The 24162-nt window shown below is 36.1% G+C and overlaps 2 protein-coding genes across 2 annotated transcripts in view; one reads left to right on the forward strand and one right to left on the reverse strand.

The window, feature by feature from the left end:
• Window positions 1-21612, reverse strand: part of LOC110466781 — a 68626-nt gene extending 47014 nt beyond the window's left edge. Inside the window, exons 1-2 of the mRNA XM_021523535.1 lie at window positions 21554-21612; window positions 21285-21446 (exon numbers count right to left, since the gene is read on the reverse strand). Of these exons, the coding sequence (XP_021379210.1) occupies window positions 21285-21441 (157 nt within the window). The 5' untranslated portion in view covers window positions 21442-21446; window positions 21554-21612. The remainder of the gene's footprint in view (window positions 1-21284; window positions 21447-21553) is intronic.
• Window positions 1-24162, forward strand: part of LOC110466810 (lisH domain and HEAT repeat-containing protein KIAA1468 homolog) — a gene marked incomplete at its 3' end in the record, with an annotated part of 169618 nt that overhangs the window by 93131 nt on the left and 52325 nt on the right. The window lies entirely within an intron of this gene.

A 24162-nucleotide genomic window follows, 5' to 3' on the forward strand; every position in this document is an offset into this window, starting at 1 on the left:
GAAATATTCAAAATAATTATGACAAATGTTCCAACAATGAGCAGATATGATTTTTTTTACAAAACAGGATTAAAAATTTACAAAAATAAAAACATGGTTTGATGTTTTACAGTAAACTGTTAGGATATTTATGCAAAAAATATTTAAAATGTTTGAATAAAGAGTTCCATGGGATGATTTGTCTGGTTATTCTATGGTTTTTTCAGCTTTCTTAAAATTACATTATGGCGATAGATTTGAAAAAAATCTCGTAATCTAGTTGGAATTGTCAGGATTGTTGTTGACAAAGGCAAATATAATCAAATCAAATGTGGACCTGAGGCAGATGTGTAAAGATAGGATCAACTCCCGTTTATTAGGATTGATATAATAGCGATACATTGACGCTCCAGGATCCATCAGCGATCAGTGGCTGGCATCACAATGTATCTGGTGCCATACCGACTTGTATGACTGTACTTATTGCCATTACAAATCATCATAATGAACAAAACGGAAACAATTCGTTATTTTAGATGCAGATTTATAGAGAATTTATATGAATTCTACACGTTTTTCAGCTGTGCTCTGTATTGTGTTTGATATAATATTAGTTTATGTCACAACATTGTAAGTTTTAATCAATAACAGGTTTAATAAAAAACTGGTCATTGTAATAATCTGTCAGCAGCTCATAACCAGTACGATTGTTATGTAAGTGTCTGAGTCTTAAGACGTTGTAGGATTTTAATGTAAGTTAAGGCCTTTGAATGCTTACAAAAAAATTTCATAGAAGAAAAATGAAATAAAATTGTTGTAGGTTAAATATTGTGTTGTACTGAGTCATATAGATATTATATCAGAGATCTTTAAAGACTCTTGAATTGAGACTAACTCATTCACCCCTGAAGCTTCATAATGAACTATTCCAGCTTTTGAAATGGAATAGTTTAAATGTGTCTTGAGGGGTGAATGAGTTAAAGTGTTTCAGCAGACCTACACCTTTTTACAGCTCACCGATTTTTCCACACATTTTCAGTATCAAAATGTATTGGAATTTCAACTTAATTTGATATGAAGATAAGTTTACAGTCTTTTCAGCATCTGGAGTTATCATCTGCAGCCAATAGATACTGATCTGGTTTATATTTGTTCACTGTAAAATGTATGCTTTGACAGTTTTTTATCAGATTAAACACCACATATTTCTTTGTTTCACTGGGAAATGATGCTCGGACACAACATTGAATTGGGTGAGTCATGTGACCTTAACTCATCCACCCCTACATATTTGACCTGGACTCTCCCATTCTTTGATTTGGTAAGGTTCAAATGTTACTTTAGGGGTGAATGGATTAAGTTTGGATGGTTTGATGGTTGGATGTGGACTGTAAAGATACACCACTTCACCTTTATGACTTTGGACTGCAATAGCATCCTAAGTGTCTGATAAATAATCTACCGTAAAAACTTGTGTAATTTGCGCAGTTGTTTTTGTGTTAAAATTAAGTTTAAAGTTTTGGGGGGGGGGGGGCAAATCGCATAGCTATAGATATGTTCAGGGTTTTTTTCCAGAAAAATAGTTGATTTGCAAAGTCTGCCATCTTGAAAAGACGAGATAAGTAGATCAGGTTTTTTTCAGTATTTTCAGTCCAAAAAAGTACCTGCGCAAATTATATAGGTGGGCAAATTACACTGGTTTATACGGTAACTACAATTGTTTTTAAGTAGATAATTAAATAAGTCACTCTTTTTCTCTGTAAATTATCCAGCCACTTATATTCCTAGCAAAACAGGTTTTACTCCCGAGTTGGATGGGTAACTGAGACAACTTCTATAGGATGAATTGACCAGTACACCATTGACTGATAATGAGATGACAGATCAGTGCTGGCTGGGCCGACAAGGCAGGGCTCCACTGTTCATGTTTAGTAATGAAACCCATACAATGTGCACTGTCTATATATCAAAGTTGTCGGCTAAATTCTATGTGACATGATCAGGCCGTAGATCTGTGATGATAGTCTGGTAGTATATTGGACAGAGATGGGGAAGTACTCCCAAAGAACAAGATGTCCGCCGCGGGAGGTTAACGGTGGGGCAAGTGTCAACAATAATTTGTTTCACCTGTTTATAGGGATTACTCTCATCTCTATTGAAGGGATGATGAATGTTCTTTGTGTAAAGTCTGAAGCTACTGTTTTGTCTATTTTTGGTTTAATTTAGAGGTCAAAAGGGTTTAGCATCAACATTTTTTATTGTATATATTAAATTGTGTATAGGATCATCCTTGTGTCTACAAAGTTAGAAGATACTGCCAATGCTAGAAACAGATTGTGTAGTGCTTGGGGAATGGGTCAGTATGGATCTATGTTAAATAAGGCAAACTATCAACACCTATTTACATAAACAATATCCTCACAAGCTTAAAAGGCCCACAGTAAGAACAACTCTACTAAAAATCCCATAAATTGGAAAAGTATAGCCCTAAATTTTTGGATTTAATAAAAGCTGAAAATTAATTGCAGTCAATTATATTTAACAATCAACATACCTGGTTGAAGGACTCATGTTTGTTATAGCCGCACACCTTGCTCATTATCAATTCTTAAATGCTAGAAGGCAATTTATATAAAATTGGGGAATTGTCGAAGGGGGGGGGGGGGGGGGGTCAACAGTAATTTGTGTAAAGTTTGGGGGAGATGTCAATATTTATTTGTAGAAAGTTGGGAGTAAATGTCAACAGTAATTTGTGTAGAGTTTGGGGGAGATGTCAACATTAATTTGTAGAAAGTTGGGGATAAATGTCAACAGTAATTTGTGTAGAGTTTGGGGGAGATGTCAACATTAATTTGTGGAAAGTTTGGGGGTAAATGTCAACATTAATTTGTGGAAAGTTACGGGGGTGTATAATGTAGTCCATAAGCTGTTCAAAGCATAGACTTTTCAGAAGCTTTTCTTAATAAGACCAGACTATATTTAGCCTTAGTATGGTCCTATTAACTTGATACATTAATGTATTGACTTTAAGGAAAAGGAACTTTTAGCTCGGTAGTGGAAATAAGTTTGAAGAAAACAGTATTAGTTTAAGATAATAATACGGTGCTGTACATTTTTGGAGGTCTGAGAGTGAAATCAGATACACTAGCCTGTAGATACGTGCAGATCTAAAGGATAAATTGTAATGCAGGTGGCAGGGAGTCTCCCTGGAGAGGATTATCTCCCATAAAATCCGTCACAAAACACTGAGACATTCACTCTGGTTACTGATACTGAACATAGGTTTGGCTGCTTGAACATGTACCTAACTTACTTTAGTCTTAGCTGGAAATAAGGAAACTGTACTCAACAAAATACTGTCTAGAAATAAAACAACAACATTATATTCCCGTCACTTGTGGTCACTTATCAGGTATTTAGTAGGCACCTGCCTTTGAAGTTCACAAACTGTTTTACTCCTTTATACTTCACATTTTACTTGTACATTGTACTGTTTAGTACTTACTGCCAAATTATCACAAAACATTTATATATTTCATAAAAGTTTATTCGTAGTTTAAATTTGGAATTAATGTTCCGTCATTTCAGCAAAAGGGTAAAATTGTATCAAGTTTGTTTAAGCAAGAATTCATGTCGCGTGATGCAAAAGCTGCAAAAACAAAAAATGAAAAACAGAAATTGCTGGGGTTCTATACTTAAGCAAACTAGGCAATACAGGAATGGTACGCAAATTTTCAAGGTAATTAACTCTAAACAATAACATGTTCTTTAGATTGCTTTATCTTCTACACAAGGGAGATTACTCTGCGTCAATAATAACTCATCTCTGATAAGGAACTCTCGTATGTTACCATTTTTTTTGCAGTGGTAACCTTTTACCCTAACACAATTTTAGGATCTATCTACATTATCTGATATTTTCCATCGTAAAATGAGTGAAAAAATAAATTGAAAATCTCCAAGGATATATATCAAATTTTACTGTTCACATTTTACGCTGGAGTAAGATAACACATTTGGCAAACTGCATTACATCGATAAACATTGCAGAAATTTTGGTGGATTCCAGACCTATTATAGAACCCCTCACCTATAATTTCATTAACAGATTGATGTATGTTCTGTAAGGCTTAAGGTGAAATTCTGCTGCCAAAACGCAGGGAAACTTGGTCACAGACCCACAGGGCAATGATTCTAATGGTAGACAATTTTTTGATTTGATTTAAAAAGTCAGATTAAATACAATATCACAGAACCTAAAGCTGAGTCTGTTTCAGCCTTTGATGTTTTGTTGTTTTTTTTTTTGTTTTTTGTTACTGAATCTATTATATAATGATGATGAAATTAAGATATTGACATGAATTAGCTCCCTTCAATCTTGTTTTATTTAGTTTTCTTCCTATTGTATTCCCGACCACAGTGTTACAGATCCAGACAATCAGATGACGTTTAGGTATAGTTGACCTTTGTGGTTCAAAGGTCAAAGTTAAAATAGTTTCAGCCTCTGTATCTAAGAATGGAAAGAATGGGACACATACACATGGGAACTGTTGTTAGAGGTGACAGGCAGACATTCGGTATCAACAGTTTTCCCAGTATATAACCATGCCTCCTATATATATCAAGACCAGGGTAAAAGTCAATGGCTGTAGCGTAGTTTTCATAACACCTGGGGGATTGCCATAGAGATACTGAAGAGTTCCATTTTACCATGGCTATATACTAAAAGCCTGACAGCCAACTGTTAGTGGCCAAGAATAGAAATGAACTTCTACTTTATTTCTTTATCTTATGATAACTAATTACCCTTGAGACAAATCATGTCAACATCTAGGAAATGGTTCACAAATAAAAAAAACTTCCATTCATTGTAAGGGGCGAAATTATCACTAGGTTCAGTGTCATTATTTAAGATGAATGCTTTGATGCGCAATTATACAAGGTCTAAAAAGTGTCGGGTATATTTATAATATAATAAACTTTATTTATTTTACAACGGTTATGAAACAAGTTATTTCAACTTATCACTCAATTGGCGTGCAGGGGTCTTAGTGTGGGAGGAAACCAGAGTACCCGGAGAAAACCCACATGGTCGGGTAGGTGACCCCATTTTATTTCACGTCCGATCGGGGAGCTGAACCCTGGCCGCTTTGGTGAAAGGCAAGTGCGCTATTCTCTGTGTCACCAGACCACCCTATATCGGGTTATATATTTGTCAATCAGCTGCTATGTAATCCGTCTCCTTATATCTCATCTTCCTATTTGTTATTTGTATCTCCCGACAAGCACTTGCTCCAGGTTTATATAACATTATATCTCCCACCAGCACATATTCCAGGTTGATAAAACATTATATCTCCCACCAGCACATACTCCAGGTTGATAAAACATATCTCCCACCAGCACATACTCCAGGTTGATATTATACAGTTAAAGTATGTGATTGAGGGATATAGCAAGTTTCTGGTGTCCCGAGACTAGGTCTATTTCCCGAGGCGAAGCCGAGGGAAATAGGCATGGTCAAGGGGCACCAGAACCTTGCTAACATCCCTCAACCCCATACTTTAACCGTTTTATTATACCGATTTATACACACTGGAGAGATAGTTTTAACTAGAAATTATTTGAAAACCATAAGCTGTAGATCACAATAGAGCCAAAAATGCTTCCGAGTTCGGTAGCAAGCTCCGCCCACCTCTCGCCTGATTGGCTCGGCGGAAACACCCGAGTGTAGGTGTGTTTTAGTTCACAGACTAACACACAGGACTAAAACACACTCAGGCAAAAGTGGGGATATATTCGATTTAACCAATTACTTTTATATAGAGTAAATAAAGTAGAGGTATAATAAAACATTATATCTCCCACCAGCACATACTCCAGGTTGATATAACATTATATCTCCCAACAGCACATACTTCAGGTTGATATAACATTATATCTCTCACCAGCACATACCCCAGGTTGATATAACATTATACCTCCCACCAGCACATACTCCAGGTTGATACAACATTATATCTCCCACCAGCACATTCTCCAGGTTGATAAAACATTATATCTCCCACCAGCACATTCTCCAGGTTGATATAACATTATATCTCTCACCATCACATACTCCAGGTTGATATAACATTAAATCTCCCAACAGCACATACTTCAGGTTGATATAACATTATATCTCCCACCAGCACATACTCCAGGTTGATAAATCATTATATCTCCCACCAGCACATACTCCAGGTTGATATGACATTATATCTCCCACCAGCACATACTTCAGGTTGATAGAACATTATATCTCTCACCAGCACATACCCCAGGTTGATATAACATTATACCTCCCACCAGCACATACTCCAGGTTGATATGACATTATATCTCCCACCAGCACATACTCCAGGTTGATATGACATTATATCTCCCACCAGCGCATACTTCAGGTTGATAGAACATTATATCTCTAACCAGCACATACCCCAGGTTGATATAACATTATATCTCCAACCAGCACATACTTCAGGTTGATAAAACATTATATGTCCCACCAGCACATACTCCAGGTTGATATATCATTATATCTCCCACCAGCACATACTTCAGGTTGATAAAACATTATATGTCCCACCAGCACATACTCCAGGTTGATATAACATTATATCTCCCAACAGCACATACTTCAGGTTGATATAACATTATATCTCCCACCAGCACAAACTCCAGGTTGATATAACATTACATCTCCTGGAGTTTGTGCTGGTGGGAGATATAATGTTATATCCACCTGAAGTATGTGCTGGTGGGAGATATACTGTTATATCAACCTGGAGTATGTGCTGGTGGGAGATATGACATTATATCTCCCACCAGCACATACTCCAGGTTGATAAAACGTTATATCTCCCACCAGCACATACTCCAGGTTGATATAACATTATATCTCCCACCAGCACAAACTCCAGGTTGATATAACATTACATCTCCTGGCTGCATGTGCCTCTGTTAATAATTCCATATTTGGTGTGTGTACTTGGTTTACTGTCTGGAATTATTGCCCTTTAGAAAATTTTCCCATATTTTAAAATATTTTTCAACAAAACAAAAGAAACCTGATAATGGGGTGATTGGGTAATATAGTTCTTATATTTGTCAGCCCTCACCCCCACAAGCTACACTAGATCTAAGTGTTTTTTTAGTTAGAAAGCTGGAGAATGATTGGAGTTATGTCCCTTGAGGAACTGTAGGATCACATTATTGGAGATTGCTACCGATCAGACCGTAGATAAATTTGACAACTCTGTGTTAACTCTATTGTTGTTTTAAATGCTTTATGAATATGGCATACTCAGTTTTATTTGATTTAGTTGGATGAGGGCAGGTCTGCACTTAACAACCTGTATGATACTGAGGCTGAGAGTTTGATAGTGACTACACATTTATGTTAGAAAGGGTGGAGACTGTAAAGTCCTGTGCCAAATTGAAAGTCACAAGTGTATTTTTTGCTCTAAATTTCATGCATTTCTATATTTCATTAGTGAATTCTCCTGAAGTCAATATTAATGCTACTGCTAAACAATTTGTACCATAGAAGAGAATTGTCTTAACTCATTCACCCCTGAAGACTCATTTGAACTCTTCCAAATCAAACATGGGAATAGTTAATTATGAATTTTCAGGGGGTTAAGTTAAGCTGTCTCACAATATTTTTAGTTCAGTGGTTTTCAACATGCAACAAATAATTCTAAAGGAATCAATTTTTGTGGCAACATTTTGTTCTTAATTTACCCATAATTATAAAGTAAAAATTTGTTTCTGAGATTAACTTGTCATACCATATCTTGAAAACTGCTTCCCAGAGAATTATGAAAACATCATGGGAGAAAAATTAGACAATTCTCTTTCTTGGTGCAAATTTTTGTTAAGTGGTGTTAAAATTGATTTCAGGAAAATCAACAGAAAAAATATGTAGAAATTTATGAAATATAGAGGAAAATTATGCTTTTAACCTTTAACTTGCAACGCGACTGTATAATGTACAGTGTCTATGAGTGAAATAGATACGATATAAAAAAATATGTACTATAAAGGTGGAACTGTTCACTGTGAATTGGATATCTATATATTACTGTGATTATCGATAAATAAAGTATTTTCATTAGGATGTTTTATCTCTAGTTTACTCAACGCTAAAAAGTGTGAGCATGAACCACACCACTGAAATTTCCAATATTACAGTATACAATGAAAACAGCTGACCATGCTTTTTCTTGACAACCAACACAGTGAAAGTTGATGATGGTTTTAGATATATCAATCTTCACGAAAAAACATAAACTTGAGATAAAATCTTGGAGTCATTTCAAATGAGCTATATGACTCTTTATTTGTGAGCGCTATGTTTGTTGAATACACCATTTCTTGTATTATTCCTTTCCAAAATAAGGCCATATGATCTGTTCAGGAATCCTTAAAGACATTTTAAAGATATTGTACCATATTTGCAAACATCATGTAGCTCCCTTTGGCCGAAACATGTCGCACTTAGGATGTAAATCAAACATTTCATTTTGTACCGTATTCAGTGATGTTGTTGCTCATCATTTCTTTTTTCATTTGCCCTTAAAGATATTGTTGAATTTCATTATATGAAAAAAAAATCAACAGAATTATAAATTATATAATGTTGAAAAATGTATAATTATGGCACACAAATATTTATTATACAAAAATTATTACTAATCAATATAAAATTTCAAAACTCATCTATTTCCATTAGTCTAAAGGTTTTATGAAATTATTTGTTTTTCGTGCAAACGGATCAATTAATTAAATTTTGAAAAACAAGGCAACACTGACATCAGAATGTGTTTCTATATAAAAAAAAAAAAAAAATAGAAAATAAATTGTTCCACATCATTAGGTAAAGGAATTGACAATCTTACTATACTTACATAAATATTCGTAATGATCCATAACTGCAGTTTAAACGCGAGGCAATCCGCAGAATGTAACTTTGGAGGTACAAAGAACCACACTGTACGTCCCCTTCAGTATTGTTGGCTGTTTGACCTTGTAGATGCGCCCTTCACACTATTTAGTGTCACAATTTCGGGTTCAATAGTATTGCAACAAGTTTCTAAAATGTTTAAAATGCTTGATAGATATATTGCATCTTACTAATTCACCTGTGGTTTGTAGTTAGTTAAATTATTTAGTTCATCAACTGCATGTGTCGTCTGCCTGGAGATTCTGTCGCTGTGAGACACAGACTAAACCTGCATAGTAGCCTAGTCCACTTTTATTGGGCACAAATACTCTCAGCTCATCAATCTGGGGATTAGCGTGATAATGATGCCAAATCACATCTCATATACAATTCAGTGTCGATTAGGCCCTTGTAATGTTCCCAGGACAACTTGTGTGTCAACCGTGCATAAAGTCTATCCAAACATTCCTTCAACCTTGATCAATGTAGGTCTATGTGAAGTCCTCGACGGGGCTATATAGCACATGTCACTGTTTGTGAAGATCAAAACTTGAAACCAGCGTAATGATCTATCTAATGACAGCAAGTCTGGGAGTCGTCAGTCTGTCAGCTATCTATTTGGGATTGATATAGCGTGTAATCATCAATAAATGCTCTTGTTATGTCATCTCACCCCTGACAAAACTACTCGCCAACATTTGTGAACAACGTTGTCAAGAGCCATAAGACTCCTTGGAGATTCAGATCAGTGAGCACATGACATTTCACCATTATCACTAAAAAGCGAGCGAGGTGATGTCGGTGTAGTCATAACGATATTTTAGTGTTAAATATCTGACGACACTGTGGCCTCCTTGGTCATGAGGTCTCCTCCTGATGCAGAGGCTGCTGGTATTAATGTGTTGGTCACTGCATGTACACAGTAAGCTGGCTACTAGGACCTGTTTATTTACTGTGAACTTGTCTTAGAAATATCTAAACTTTGTCCATGGCCAGTTATACCAAATGTTAGTCCAAGTCAGGTTGTCTCAAATGTTAATTAGTCCAAGTCAGGTTGTCTCAAATGTTAATAAGTTCAAGTCAGGTGTATCAAATGTTAATGAGTCCTAGTCAGGTTGTCTCAAATGTTAATTAGTCCAAGTCAGGTTGTCTCAAATGTTAATTAGTCTAAGTCAGGTTGTCTCAAATGTTAATTAGTCCAAGTTAGATTGACTCAAAAGGTAATTAGTCCAAGTCAGTTTGTCTCAAATGTTAATTAGTCCAAGTCAGATTGACTCAAAAGGTAATTAGTCCAAGTCATGTTGACTCAAATGTTAATAAGTTCAAGTCAGGTGTCTCAAATGTTAATGAGTCCTAGTCAGGTTGTCTCAAATGTTAATTAGTCCAAGTCAGATTGACTCAAAAGGTAATTAGTCCAAGTCAGGTAGTCTCAAATGTTAATTAGTCTAAGTCAGGTTGTCTCAAATGTTAATTAGTTCAAGTCAGATTGACTCAAAAGGTAATTAGTCCAAGTCAGATTGTCTCAAATGTTAATTAGTCTAAGTCAGGTTGTCTCAAATGTTAATTAGTCCAAGTCAGGTTGTCTCAAATGTTTAATTAGTCCAAGTCAGGTTGACTCAAAAGGTAATTAGTCCAAGTCATGTTGACTCAAATGTTAATAAGTTCAAGTCAGGTGTCTCAAATGTTAATTAGTCCAAGTCAGGTTGTCTCAAATGTTAAGAAGTTCAAGTCAGGTGTCTCAAATGTTAATTAGTCCAAGTCAGGTCGTCTCAAATGTTAATAAGTTCAAGTCAGGTGTCTCAAATGTTAATTAGTCCAAGTCAGATTGACTCAAAAGGTAATTAGTCCAAGTCAGATTGTCTCAAATGTTAATTAGTCCAAGTCAGATTGACTCAAATGTTAATTAGTCCAAGTCAGGTTGTCTCAAATGTAAATTAGTCCAAGTCAGGTTGTCTCAAATGTTAATTAGTCCAAGTCAGGTTGACTCAAATGTTTATTAGTCTAAGTCAGGTTGACTCAAAAGGTAATTAGTCCAAGTCAGGTTGTCTCAAATGTTAATTAGTCTAAGTCAGATTGTCCCAAATGTTAATTAGTCTAAGTCAGGTTGACTCAAATGTTAATTAGTCCAAGTCAGGTTGTCTCAAATGTTAATTAGTCTAATTCAGATTGTCCCAGAAGTGAATTGGTCCATGTCAGATGTCCCAGAAGTTAATTAGTCCTAGTCAGGTGTCTCAAAAGTTAATTGGTCCATGTCAGGTGTCCCAGAAGTTAATTAGTCCTAGTCAGGTGTCTCAAAAGTTAATTGGTCCATGTCAGGTGTCCCAGAAGTTAGTTAGTCCATGTCAGGTGTCCTAGAAGTGAAATAGTCTAAGTCAGGTGTTGTAGAAGTGAAATAGTTTAAGTCAGATGTCGTAGAAGTGAAATAGTCTAAGGCAGGTGTCGTAGAAGTGAAATAGTCTAAGGCAGGTGTCGTAGAAGTTAATTAGTCTAAGGCAGGTGTCGTAGAAGTTAATTAGTCTAAGTCTAGTTGTCTTGAAAGTTATTAAGTCTAAGGCAGGTTGTCCTAAAATAAGAGTAGTCGCAGGTGATCTGAAAAGTTATTTGGTGGCAGTGTATTTATATATGTAAATGTGGAGACATCTGCTATTAAAACATCTTAAAATCTGTCTCCTTCAATGAACTATGTGTTATGTTTATGATCAAGACAGGAATTATATTGTGTATATGATAAAATAATAAAACTTCAAAATATTGGGAACAATGCATGAATACTTTTCTAAATAGAAACGGAGGAGAAAAAAAAAATTGCACTGCACATGTAAATTGCCCTTAAATCTATTTTACAATCTAATAAATATGCCAGCTAGTACTCAATTTTACTCTGTAATTACTCAATTTTATCCTGTAAACACTCAATGTTACCCTGTAATTACCCAATGTTACCCTGTAATTACTCAATATTACTCTGTAATTACCCAATGTTACCCTGTAATTACCCAATGTTACCTTGTAATTACCCAATGTTACCTTGTAATTACCCAATGTTACCTTGTAATTACCCAATGTTACCCTGTAATTACTCTATGTTATCTTGTATACATTGAACAATGATAAACTATTGTTAGTACCAGTAATCAATGTTAACTGGGCTGTTTACACCTAACAAAGACAACCTATTCATCGACGTTCTCAAATCAATTAATTATATTTGTCAGAATTAATCTCCACAATACTGAAATCAAGACTGTTTTAATTCGATTGAAATAAATAGAGAGACAGTAATTAAAACCACTCTGTCTGTCAATATTACATCACCCTGTCGCACTCTGAGTCGCTAAATTATTTTTTAAAAAGAGTTTAAAACTTGAAGGCTTTAAGATTTTTAGTGTTTGAAAGGCTTGGAATAGCTGTAGTTTAATGCCACTTTAATGCTGAATAAGATTGACAAGGAACAGGTAGTTCCTGAATTCTGCTGATAGAGACAAGTGAATTTTTCAAAAAATGTTATGTATTGAAATTATTATATACATTAAATATTGGAACAGTTTTAGAATATTCAAGACTGATGTTGTAAATATGACAATATTCAGTCTGAGGTTTGATATGATATGTGCTTGAATATATGTGAGGGAAGACTTTGATTTGTAAATATGATTGACATCGTCTTACAGGGAGTTAAGACAAGGTTAATGTGTTGTTAATGGATAAAAATATACACCAAAAACAATTAACATATAAACTGTAAAACAAAAGACATTGTAAAGATATTGTCAAATAAGATAAATTTATTGTAAAACAAGATAAATGCATTGTCATAAAAGTTTGTAAATAAGATAGATTTATTGTTATAAAAATTGTTTTAAAACAAGATTATTGCAAAATAAGAAAATTGTATTTTAAAACAGTAAATGTAAAATTTTAGTTCAGTCCGGAGTTAACTTTTAATTTGATACAAAGTTAAACTTTAGCCTATTGCTAAGTGAAACTATACTTCAGTGCTAAAGTGTTTTTTTGCAGGTTGTGTTTCTCTTGTAACAATGAATTGATTTTAAAAAAGAAATAGCTGTATAATGTAGTGAAGTCTGAATCTGAAGAGAGAGATGGATGTGATGCCTAACCCTCTACAGTATAATTCACACTCACGGCAGCCCTGACTTACTCAGCTTTATCAACCAATGACTTAATAGTACCGACCTATGTGTTCAAACTTTCACCTGGCCCTTTTTATTATACATTTATACACAAAAGTGTTTCCAGACATGCAGGATAATGTGTTTATTGATTGTTGTTCTCGGCTTCAGGTTTGAATTAATCTCAAAGCAGTGAATGAGAAGTGTAAACTATTTCTCTAGACATGTATGTCACACATAAGGTGGAAAGAATAGGGTTCAAATATTCAAGACAAAAGTATAGTTTTCCTGGATTGCTTCCTAAAATATTGACTGACAGCATTTTTATTCCAAGACACAAATAAGTATCCACATATTACCAACAAATAAATGTCCACATATCACCAACCAATATGTATCCACATATTGCCAACAAATAAATGTCCACGTATCACCAACCAATATGTATCCACATATTGCCAACAACTAAATGTCCACATATCACCAACCAGTATGTATCCACATATTGCCAACAAATAAATGTCCACATATCACCAACCAATATGTATCCACATATCGCAAACAAATAAATGTCCACATATCACCAACCAATATGTATCCATATATTGCCAACAAATAAATGTCCACATATCACCAACCAATATGTATCCACATATTGCCAACCAATAAGGCATCTAGATATTTTCAACAAATAAGTATTTATAGATCATGAAAAAACAAATCTATCATCAAAAATTATGTTTCAACATTTTCCAAAGCAATGGAATTAAACATAATTTAATTGTCCATGGCAGCATGATTAATCAAATGTCATCCTTAACAAGTGTCCTAGTATCAGATTTATCTATCTCAAATCCTGTGACAAATGTCCAAAGAAAGATAAAATCATCTTTTGTCTTCTGAGTCATTTTATGTCCTCTTGAGAAAATGTCCTATAGTAAGATTAAATCGTCAAACGTGTTCTGTGACGCCTGTCCCAGTTTAGCCATCTTGCGTCCTTCGAGACATCTGTCCAGGTTTGATTACCTAATATGTTCTGTGACAATTGTCTCAGAGCATGAATTTAATGTGGTTAATGGACATTCATGGGATCATAAAAGGATAGATTTGATTGTGACTAATACTGGAACTCTTCAGTAATCATGGTTATCTCCCCTGTATAATGGATTTCTGACCTGTATTATCCTCCTTAGAAATATATTTTGTTTGTGACTTATACTGGAACTCTCCAGTATTCATAGTAATCTCCCTTGTATGAAGGAGTTGTGACATGCATTATTCTCCTTAAGGATATATATTGTTTGTGACTGATACTGGAACTCTAATTCAGTAATCAAAGTTATCTTCCTTGTACTCTTCAGTAATCATAGTTATCTCCCATGTATGAAGGAATTGTGACCTGCATAATCTTACTCGTCTGAAAGAATATTAAGTATGAGATGTTTATTTAGGCAAGGACCATAACAATTCCTGTAAGATTTTAGTGGCATGATGTTCATGATAGATATAATATACCAAATTAAGCCACAATTGTCCTAATAGAGGCACACATATACCATTATCAGTTTGGCTGATATTTCAGAGTAAAGGAGAAAGTATCAATTTACTGCCATTTTTCCTATGAACATTTGACATGAGAGCTTACACTATGCTACTCGGGGAACAGGGAGATGTTTAGATTACTGCTCCAGCGTAGAGAAATCATACAGTTTTACACACAGGGGACCTAACTGGGTAGTGTCACTTCTATGTTTGTGTTAAGGGGAGCTATTCCCATTGATTAATGATCGGCAGCCATGCAACTGTGGTACTAGCACGGTACATCTGAGACTTCTAAACCTGATTAGGGAAATTAGAGGTAGATAGGAAACAGTTATTTATTCTGACAAATAAGAACTCAACCTATATCAGTTTCTCCTGGTAATGGCCAATCAAAAATTAACCACTAAAATAGTATACAGAGTCGGTTTCGAGGTGGACTGAGGCAATAAAGACTAGTGTATGTGGGTGTACGTATGTTCAAACGAATAGAAAAGTAATTTTGTGTTGTGCGACTGTTCATAAATTTGTGAACAACATTGAGGTATTTTGATGAGTTGACGTATTTCTTTAGAAAAGTAATTTTGCGGTGTGTGACTGTGTTCTTAAATTTGTGAACAACATTGAGTTATTTTGATGAGTTGACGTATTTCTTTAAACTAATTTATAGTAAAGTATAGTAAAGGAGAAATTAATTGCTTTGATTGTCAATTAAATAGTTTAAGTGGGGAAAGGATGCAAACTCTATGTCACTCTCAAATGATTCTTAGAAATTTTAAAATCAATTAAACTCAGAGTAGGGTACTGTTTAGACACATTGTATCTTAAGTGTTCTAATAGTCATGGTATTATTAAGTGAAGGAAAGGATGGCTGGGTTAATGTCCTAACAGATCTATGATAGCTACTGTTTAATGCTGTTAAGGAAACTGTGAGAGTTGCTATTTCACCTGGCCTGGAGAGCCAATTATTGTGCTAAGGCTTTGGTCTGGCATCCAGCATCTCTCCGTCCATGCATCTGCCTGTCCTCCACTTTTCCTTTAGCTCAATAGATTTTGACCAAATTTGGTTCAAAGAGTCTGAGAGGTTTTATTAGACAGGTGATAGTCAAGGCAGGTTTGACTGTGGTTATAGACAGGTGATCTCTAAGGCAGGTTTGACTGTAGTTATAGACAGGTGGTATCTAAGGCTGGTTTGACTGTAGTTATAAGACAGGTGGTATCTAAGGCAGATTCGACTAGTTATAGACAGGTGATCTCTAAGGCAGATTCGACTAGTTATAGACAGGTGGTATCTAAGGCAGGTTTGACTGTAGTTATAAGACAGGTGGTATCTAAGGCAGGTTCGACTGTAGTTATAGACAGGTGATCTCTAAGACAGGTTTGACTATAGTTATAAGACAGGTGATCGCTAAGACAGGTTTGACTATAGTTATAAGACAGGTGATCTCTAAGACAGGTTCGACTGTAGTTATAGACAGGTGATCGCTAAGACAGGTTTGACTATAGTTATAAGACAGGTGATCGCTAAAGCAGGTTTGACTGTAGTTATAAGACAGGTGATCTCTAAGGCAGGTTTGAATGTAGTTATAAGACAGGTGATCTCTAAGGCAGGTTTGACTGTAGTAATGGATGGATGTCAGCTATAGACAGATGGTAGTTTTAGACAAGTGGTTGGTAAAGACAGGTGGTTGTTCAGGCAGGTTTGACTGTAGTTATGGATGGCAAGTAGTCAATCATAGATGGTTTGTATGAAGAGGTGGTTGGTAGAGACAAATGGTAGTTATAGGCATGTGGCTGGTATAGACAGATGGTTAGTCTAAACAGGTGGTTAGAATAGAAAGTGGTAGTTATGGACAGGTGGTTGGTATAGACAGGTGGTAGTTATAGAAAGGTGGTTGGTATAAACAGATGGTTGGTATAGACAAGTGGTAGCTATAGACAGGTGGTTGGTATAAACAGGTGGTTGGTATAGACAGGTGGTAGCTATAGACAGGTAGTTGGTATAGACAGGTGGTAGTTATAGACAGGAAACAATATAAACAGGTGATTGTTATAGACAGGTAGTTGGTATGAAAAGGGGGCTGTTAAGGCAGGTTAGAAAATGTTGTGTGTACTCTGTTTAATTAAAACACACACTGTATGATGATGCATTTTAAGCTCTGTCTATTTCCCTTGAGTAGGTGAACTTTATGCCAATCTCACAGATACAGTAAAGATTTGTTACCTGATGAAAGCCAAACCCAACATTATCCTGAAATGAAATGTCTCCCAATCCCAATGGTGATATTATTTTACTTTATGTATGTATTAGTACTATTTTGAAATTTCAGAGTCTGAGTCATCACAGTAGATGAATGGCATTTATTTCTTGTTTAGATGTTAATATTTAAAAGACAATGTGAAGATAAAAAGGCTTACTTTTATTGGAATTAAAGGTCAGCAGATTCTGCAGGGATTATAAGGATGCGGGGCAGGGATTACAGTGATGCGGGGCAGGGATTATAGGGATTTTGGGCAGGGATTACAGGGATGCGGGGCAGGGATTATAGGGATGTGGGGCTGGGATTATAGGGATGCGGGGCAGGGATTACAGGGATGTTGGGCAGGGATTACAGGGATGTGGGGCAGGGATTACAGGGATGTGGGGCAGGGATTACAGGGATGTGGGGCAGGGATTACAGGGATGCGGGGCAGGGATTACAGAGATACGGGGCGGGGATTACAGGGATGCGGGGCAGGGATTACAGGGATGTGGGGCAGGGATTACAGGGATGCGGGGCAGGGATCACAGGAATTAGGGACTGGGATCTCAGAGATGAGGGACAGGGAGCACAGGGATTAGGGGCTGAGATCACAGGAATTAGGGGCTGGGATCACAGGAATTAGGGGCTAGTGTAAAAGGGATGAGGAGCTGGGATCACTGTGATAAGGGGCTGGGATTACAGAGATGAGGGGCTGGGATCACAGGAATAAGGGGCTGGGATCAAAGGAATTAGGGGTTGGGATCACAGGGATGAGTGGTTGGGATTACAGGGATAAATGGTATGATCACAGGTTAGAAGGGCTAGAATAAAAGGGATGAGGTGCTGGGATCACAGGGATGAGTGACTGGAATCACAGGGATTAGGGGCTGTGATTACAGGGATGAGGGGCTGGGATCGCCGGGATGAGGGGCTGGATCACAGGGATGAAGGGCTAGACTTACCCCCATAGTTTGCATACAGTTTTGAGTTAAATTTTTGAGGTAAATACATTCGTAGAAATATCTGACATTGGGAGATATCTCTGCCACAGTTGCTACCTTATAACAAGGTTGTGAATTCCCAATAGTTCTGACTTCATCCATATTTAGATACTTGCTGTAATATCCAAAGTTTCCTATCACTACTGGTTCTGGCCTATTAGCACTATCGGCTGGGCTTTCTTCACAGAAGTTTGAGAGGGTGAGAGACTGTTTAACCACAGCTCAGATCCTCGGGGGAGCAGACCTCGTTGTTTATTTATAGCTTGACTGGCGTTGCTGAGTTTCCACTGTTCGCATACACTCTATCTAGTGACGATCCTTGCCGTTACCTTATCTGGTTATTAGTAACAAAATAGCTGGCAACGCTTTTACACCAACTGTAAGGCCCTATTTTACTAGGCAGTCCCAGGGGACCAGCACGGATCCATGTAGACCTGTTATGTCAACGGAGAAAGAGTCTTGTCAGTGAATCCTTCGGGACTCATTAGAGAGACAGAACAAACCCCTTCAGCTAGATCTGGTCCTCCAAGGATAGCTCTTTGTAGAACTTGGATGTCATGTCTTTAGATTGAGTCAACATGTAGTAGATGTTCCACACTGGTTACGTGTGAACTGTTGTTAAGGATCTCATACCACTTAACAAAACTGTAAATAAGTTTTCAGGATTGTGTTATCCAGCGTGACTATATAACTTTGATAAATTATTTTTCGTAATGAAAAAAAATATACCTTGAGGGACTTTTGAAGAAAAATAACAGAGATAAAATATCTAAATATAATCAACAAGAGTGTAAAAAATATCAAAGGGGCTAGACTGGGATTCAAATCCAAGACTTTAGATTGTTATAATATCGCTGCTACAGATGGAACTACCTGGTCAACAGTTATATCAAAACGGTAGTTAAGGGGAGGTTACTGTGTATAGGAAAAACGGCAATGCAGTAGGACAGGGATCCTTAGGGTAAAGGTTAGGTAAAGGTTAGGTAATGGTTAGAAATTATATACAATGTTGGACAAAGATGGTGTTTTGGAGCAAACTTCCATTATGCCAACTTTTCTTTTAAAACCATTCTATTGTCCAATGGTAGACCCTTTATACAGCAGATTGATGTAAACAGTCGGGATCGAAATTCACTACAATGTCCACATAATTGTCAACTTTTTGAAATTTCCATGGGGAGAATACGCATGCTCAGAATTAAAAGCATGAATGCTATGTGTGTATGTACACCTAAGGGAAAAATAACTCTTTTAAATGCCATCATTTGAGCTGTTCTTAAAGATGAAATCATCAGATCTTCAAAATAGGAACAGTCTAGCAAATTCACTGGTTCAAAATGCACAATTTTAGGGTCCAAAATCGAGAGTGTCCCTCCTAAATAGGGGGAGAGTTGGCAAGTATGTATTCAATGGGTTCCTTTTGTTACTACAAGTACCAGATTACGGTCACACTAATTTAATGAGCTGATCAACAGACATTTACCACATGTGGAGTAAGGAGATGTAAAAGCTAACATTTCTGTCACAAGAAACACAAACAAACCAATGGTTATCAGGGGACATAATTCTGTGACCTTCATGTAAAAGCTTGCCTAATTACTTTAATTACACAGCCAATTAAAACACCCTTGGTATTCCTATTCGCTCCTATTCGCTTATTATAATTGATCCAGATTTTTCCCTTCATTTGTTTATATGTCATGCTGCGAAGTTTCTGGCACATTCTGAGAGCTGGATTTACCAGTATGGTAAATTAGAATTTGTTTCTGGAGAAGAAAGCTGTATATCTCACAGCCCTGGCTGTGAGAAGATGGCAGTGTATCCTGCTGGCAGTGCAGTGATTAGGATTTCTCGGAAACTGGTTTGAATCTCTGTATGTGATTCAAGAATAAATGAAAATTAATTGATCTCCATATGGATTCACAGATTCTCTATGTTAATTTAAAAAATTCAACTTAATATGAAGATATATCTATGTCATGATGGAAACCAGATAACAATATTCTAGTTAAGAGATAATTTAAGTCTGTGTTGATCAGTTTTGATTGAATGGTGCTTGGTTTTGTAGAATGATATAAGGATTGTTGAGATATTATGTAGGATGATGTAGGATAAAGCATTTACTTTAATTCCTCAACGATATTGTATGATTAATATACAGTTAGAATGAAAAGCCACAAACACCAGATTTTTAGAAATATTTTATTTCAGGATTTCATTTCAGAACCCGTTTCAGTCACGTAATAAAAGAATTGGCTGAAAATGAAGCATTTTTCATCAAACATTTCTTATTCCAATAACAATAATTTCCCGAGGTCTCAATGTGAATTGCTTTAAGCTATTTGATATTCTATCTCCACAGTTACCAAGTAATTGATTAGGTTGGAGGCCACACAAAAACCTGATATCTTACTTCTGATGCAATATCTTACAAAATGAAATGATGATAAAGGCTTGTTGAAGAACTGTTAATTTAAAGGTGAAATATTGTCATGTGACAATATCTATATAATGGATACACAACTCAGAATGTTTCAACTGTCCAGCTGTTTTGATTTGTGTATGTAACTTGAAAAATCAATAAGTTAACCATTACATAACTATATGGTTTATGTTATAGGTATTATGAGATGTTTTCAATTACTGATTAACTGTTGGATGGTACAATAGCGTATTTCCATTATCCAATTACCACTCTTTGTTTGAATGTGGGATACAACATATAAGTAATGGCTTATAACAAAGAATTATCTCAAAGGAAATCTTTTAACACATGACAACTCTTTGTATGAAAAATATTCACTGTAACATGGGTAAAGGGAAATAACTCAGGAACACATTACCATGAATGTTGCTGGTTAAGTTTATTAGAGTTGTCTTTCTTGTGTTTCATTTTAAAAGCTTGAACTGAAGATGGATTGATTCCAGGGAAGCAACTCTTTGTTACCCAGCATCGGGAAGCTTTTATTTCACATCTACCAGTCAAGATATGCTGAATATTTAACTTTTGCTACAAATTCTTCATTAAATAATGATACTAAAACCATAATTTTATTGGATTATTTATCTTTATCTTGGAGATAATATGCTTCACCCATTCACCCCTAAAGTCACATTCGAACCTTACCATGGCAAAGAAGTGGCAAGTCCAGTTTAAAACTGTAGGGGTGCATGAGTTAGATAATTTACTTAATACAGGTATCCATGCGTTAAGAAATGTAGTAGTGGTTGGTGTGGGTGGTTGCTATGAATGGTTTGTATGTATGTGTTATACAGGTATCCATGCATTAATGTAATAGTAGTTGGTGTGGGTGGTTGGTGTGGGTGGTAGTAGAAATGGTTGCTATGAATGGTTGCTATGTATGTGATAGATGATCAGTTCAATGAGTGTATGTGGCTAAGTTACCTCTGTGGTACATCTCAACCCATGGTCTGAGGATGTCCCGTATCCAGGCATGCTGACAGAAGTCTGTAGCAGAAATCTGGTGACAGTATGGGATGACCAGCTTCGTGTCCAGATCTTTGTCCAGCATTCCGGCCAATTCTCGCATAGAGTACTTCATGTTTACTGCAATTATAAAGAAAGTGCTTTACTATAACATTAATCTATCTGATCATACACTATAGTAACTCAACAATAACACAAATCTCTCAGATCTGACATTAGTAGCTTACCTATGTCTGAAATTTCTCAGAACTGACAATAGAACTTTACTATATCAGAAATTTCTTAGGCCCTACACTGAACTGTTACAGAAATTTCTCAGGCCCTACACTGAACTGTTACAGAAATTTCTCAGGTCGGACACCTTTACTTGTAGCGTAAGTTCTACAGAAATAACTCCAGTCTGACACTGGTGACTGAACTTCTACAGAAATAACTCCAGTCTGACACTGGTGACTGAACTTCTACAGAAATAACTCCAGTCTGACACTGGTGACTGAACTTCTACAGAAATAACTCCAGTCTGACACTGGTGACTGAACTTCTACAGAAATAACTCCAGTCTGACACTGGTGACTGAACTTCTACAGAAATAACTCCAGTCTGACACTGGTGACTGAACTTCTACAGAAATAACTCCAGTCTGACACTGGTGACTGAACTTCTACAGAAATTTCAGATCTAACACAAAGTAATTCAAATATAACAGAAATCTCTATCCTACACTGACAACCTGTCTAAAGTGACCATTCCTTAGACATGGCTACCTGTATACTACGGAATTAGTGTAATCACTGAGTAATCAGTCCAGGAACAGGTTGTCGACTAGCTTTTACAAGACCTGCCATTTATAAGCCAGACTCCTACAATGGGAGGTTGTAACCCTACATAAAGGGACCTCTCAGAGCTCTATGGGAATATTATAAGGCTGCTTCTGACATAGCAATTCAAATTGACAGATTACAGCCAAGAAATATGCATATGAATTGATAATCCTGCCTCACTCTGACAGAGGTCCTTCCTCCACTGGTAATATGGACCTTTGATAAATATAGCCTCATTTTGATTGTTTTTGCTGTAATTTTATTACTTTTTTTTTCATTTTAAATATCAGTCATCAGATATTTGTGACTAGTTAGTCACCACTGTCAGATGTAATGCCTGGGTCTGGTGTCGGCTTTCTCTCGTAATAGAACACCTCAGAATCTCATTTGTAACAGCACTTTGTTTTTTCTCAGAATTGAACATCGATTGTCCATTGAGATTTGTTGTGTCAAGCCGTTCCCCATCCATTGTTAGTCGCTGTCACGTGATTGGGATTCTCTCAGGGGAAATTGGTAGAGCACTGCTTCCTGTTACATTAAAGGGGAGGTAATTCAGGCATACTTTAATGTCACCTTGAGGATTGGGGAATTGTATTACTGGAAGATACATTCCTGTACTTAAGAAGGGAAGAGACAGTTTGAGTGTTTAATCTTAAAGTCAAAGTGTATACTTCACCCAGACCAGAATACTATAGAATCATTTATTTTTGTAGGGTTAAAATTTCATGGTTTTCATATAGTATCCTGTTTCGAGGACATTATATTTCCCTGATTTCTGATTTTCCCCTATCTATATCGTACCAAATTTATGTCTTCGTGGGTATTTAATTTCGTAGATTTTTGTTATCCATGAAATACACGAAAATTTAATGTCCCACGAAAATTTTGGTAGACAGTACTCACTGTTGAATCTTTTGGCTGGAAAATTCCGGAATCTAATTTATTTTCTTATTTTCAAATCTGACAATGCTTATTGACTCAATCTATATATTTTTTAAATTATAAAACCAACAATGCCCTGTAGATCATATTTTAAGATAAAACCAACACTGTCCTGTCAACTGTATTTGATAATCAACAACGCTCTGTAGATTAGGTTTAAAAATCTTAAATTTAATGTGAACAGAAATCGATGAGTTAGCTTGGAGGATGGGAAGTAATTACTGATCACAGCTGTGATCATCAGACCGCGGGCTGTAACAATCGGTGAGGTGATAAATTAGGGATGTAATTTTAATTCATTGCTAATTAGATAAACTGTTCTATCACCCATGTCCTATGTTGCACTAAACGACCTCAGAGATACAAGTCATTTAGACTCCGGATCATGGACTCTGGTACAGTCTGCTGGATGTCATCATTTTGTATGACTGCTCTTGTCAGTCCAGCAGAAAAAAATATTAGAGTCAGTTAGTGCTAGTTACATCAGATGAAAGGATTTTTGATGTGTTGCTCAGATTATTTTTGTTTTCAAGCTTTTTGAAGTTTAGATCTGACTGCTTCATTAGACTGATGAAGCTTAACAAATAGATTTATCATGATTGGAAGGTACATCATGTGCAACTCATGTGACTTTATCCCCAAAGGTCAAGGTCGCAAGAAAGGGGTCAAAGGTCAAATCACATTAATGTTGGCCTGGGCCCTTATGTCAATCGGTTCAATATTTAGGTCACCAGAGATACGTGCCAGGTATATATGCTTTGTTGGAATTCTTAAAACACTAGATGGTGTGTCAAGTAATATTTTTTAAACACTTAAAGTTTTGTTCTACTTCAGACACTTGGTGGTGTGTTGTGATCTACTTTCATGACCATTAACCAAAGGTAATATCTTGAAGAGAGGTCAAAGGTCATATGAATATTTCCAATTGGTGTCAAATCTTTTTTATGTTAGTTTCTTTTTTTTAAGAAACGTTGAATACTTGTCAAAGCCACAGTTTGTTCTCTAATGAAATTTGATGAATAAAAATCATTATAGTTTAATTTGTGTAGAATTTTGTGTGGTGATGCCTGTTG

This window comes from Mizuhopecten yessoensis, unplaced genomic scaffold, assembly GCF_002113885.1.
Source record: "Mizuhopecten yessoensis strain PY_sf001 unplaced genomic scaffold, ASM211388v2 scaffold11145, whole genome shotgun sequence".
Lineage (NCBI taxonomy): Eukaryota > Metazoa > Mollusca > Bivalvia > Pectinida > Pectinidae > Mizuhopecten > Mizuhopecten yessoensis.